Below are 2,564 nucleotides of genomic sequence, written 5' to 3' on the forward strand. Positions count from 1 at the left end.
GGAGATGAGAGTTCCAATCAGAAGTCAACAAGAATGAGCAGGAGCCAGAGTCTCTTCCGGCCTTTGCCTTCGCGCAGCAGTAGCTGAGGCCTCCCCGGCAGCCTTGTGGGTAGTTTGGGGCCAGCTGTGTATGCCTGCAACTGCTTGAGAATTTGGGAATTTGACATTTAGCTTCAAGTCTGGGTGGCCGATTTGGGAATTTGACATTTAGCTTGAAGTCTGAACCTCTGACCCTCTGAGAGCTACCTAATAATACACTTAATTTTCTTTTTTGCTTCTACCAAAAAAGTTCTTCTTGTTTATAACTCAGCACTCAGAATAGTGATCATACAAGTGTGTAAGGCTAAAATTATATATAGTGAAAATTTCCCTCATAAATTCTTTATGTCACATATATCATATAATGTTAGAACTACAGTATGGCATGTTGAGGAGTCATGTTTCATGACAAACACAAAGCTTTAACGACCAGGTCACGCTCAGTCCATACTGACACTAAGAGAGGCTCGCAAATCCCCACCCTCTAGGGTGCAGCTCAGCCTCACTCAGGACATGTGCTGATCGGCTAATTAATGACAAGATTTAAACTACTCTCCCCTTTGCTGATATCATGTGGGGTTCACACATGTTAAAAGTGCTCGTAATGTGACTTTACAGTACTATGCAATAAAAGAGAGAAAACTCCAATGCTAGAGCTTTTGCAAAGGCCTGGAAGGCTACTGCCTAGATTGCAGGATCGTTTCAGAGGTCAGCACCACTCTGCAGCTGGTTCCAGATGGATCCTGAGAAAGTCATTAAATGGCCCAGCAGTTACACAAAAAGAGTTGTCTTTTGATACCCTGAGAAAAACTATAAAAGATACCAAGCTTTGAGCTTCTTGTGAAATATTCTCCATAATAATAGGAGACTCTGTATATCTACACTTGGTTTTAGATTACAATTTCATAATTTCCCACAGCCTTAAAAAAAATTACCATTTTTTTTTAGTATTTGTCACAGTGCATGGAATATATGACGTTGGCAGTTGCAGAACCACAGTTGTAGGAAATGCACTCCTGGTTAGGCCCACGTAAACGTTCTGACAGAAAGCTCTTCCCTTATCCTTCACTTCATTTCTCTTTTTCTTTCAGGCTATCATCTCTCAGCAAGAGGATGCATTTGTGTTTGATCTGGAAACCTCGGCTGTCGCTCCCTTTGTTTGGTTGGATGTAGGGAGCATCCCAGGGAGGTTCAGTGACAATGGTTTCCTCATGACTGAGAAGAAGCGGACTATATTATTTTACCCTTGGAAGCTCACTAGCAAGAGTGAATTGGAGCAATCTCTTCATGTGACTTCCCTGACTGATATTTACTGAGGGAATCCAGTAAATGGACACTGGGATGAAGCATTTCTTTTATTTTTTTTATTTTTGAAGGTAAAAACAATGTTAATGTGAGCGTTTCTCACATATGTAAAATTTAGTTCACATTTCATCAGATATTTGTATTGACAGAAAGCAGAAGTATTGACAATATATATATTTTTTAAAAAAATGCTCACAATGTTAATGTGAGTGTTCCTCACATATGTAAAATTTAGTTCACATTTCATCAGATATTTGTATTGACAGAAAGCAAAAGCATTGACAATATATATATTTTTTAAAAAACTAATTTTTTAAAAAATATATAGCACAATAGTTAGGCTTTTATATAATTGATGAAGTGATCCCCCGGTTACTCTATACATAGCCATTACATGTTGCCTATATTCCCAATGCTGTACTCCATCTCTCTGTGACTGTTTTGCATAAAGCATTTCTAAGGCACTGACTGGAGCTGAAGGCAACCAGAGACAAGCTGAAGGAGCTGGAAACGCGGCTGCTTGCTGCCATGCCTCTGATTCATCAGTGTGAAGAGCATGTGCAGCATTCTTTTAGAGAAGGGCGTTTACTCGGGTCTCCTCCAACGAGGCTGTGCCTAGGTATGCTTCACTCTGTGCCCGGACTGTATTTTAGTCCTTCTCTTCACGGCTTTGGTACCACATGCACCAGTCATCACCAACCGCCTCTCCCTACCCAAAAAAAGCCCACACAGGTAGCCCTCTCGGGGAACCATAGGAACATGACCATGGAGCTTCAGATTTGGCTCAAATATGCTTTCCAGTGTAAAGGAGTAAGATTTAGACTTCTTGACCCTGGTAGCAAAGTGGTATTCACTTTAGCTTGGGTTTAAATCATTTTAAATTTATATTGATTAATTATAAGAAACTACAAAATTGCTTTATTATGCATTATCATGTTTATAAAATTACATTGATGATAAAGTGAATAGGGCAAAATGTTAAGTACCAATTTGGGTAGAAATGTGTAGGAACTTTTTTGTACCACTTTGTAACTTTTTATAAGTTTGAAATCAATTAAAATTTACACAAATTGCATTGACAACTTGATATTTCATCTGTGGCATGTTTAATCATTCCATAAACATTCAGTTATGTCCAATACTGTGCTGGGCATTAATTCCCATTTAGTTCTGGCCAAGTTTTTACTCTACTTGATAATTCGGGAGAGTTTGAAGAATCT

At 38.9% G+C, this 2,564-nt stretch overlaps 1 protein-coding gene across 4 annotated transcripts in view; it reads left to right on the top strand.

Moving 5' to 3' along the window:
* Window positions 1-2,426, top strand: part of MANBA (mannosidase beta) — an 89,164-nt gene extending 86,738 nt beyond the window's left edge. For all 4 annotated transcript variants that reach the window (XM_023531389.1, XM_011361511.2, XM_023531390.1 and 1 more), the window contains one exon: window positions 1,131-2,426. In XM_023531389.1, coding sequence (XP_023387157.1) covers window positions 1,131-1,355 — 225 coding nt within the window. In that variant the 3' untranslated portion in view covers window positions 1,356-2,426. The remainder of the gene's footprint in view (window positions 1-1,130) is intronic.
* The last annotated feature ends 138 nt before the right edge of the window (window positions 2,427-2,564 follow it).

The sequence above is a fragment of the Pteropus vampyrus genome, unplaced genomic scaffold, assembly GCF_000151845.1.
Source record: "Pteropus vampyrus isolate Shadow unplaced genomic scaffold, Pvam_2.0 Scaffold67, whole genome shotgun sequence".
Lineage (NCBI taxonomy): Eukaryota > Metazoa > Chordata > Mammalia > Chiroptera > Pteropodidae > Pteropus > Pteropus vampyrus.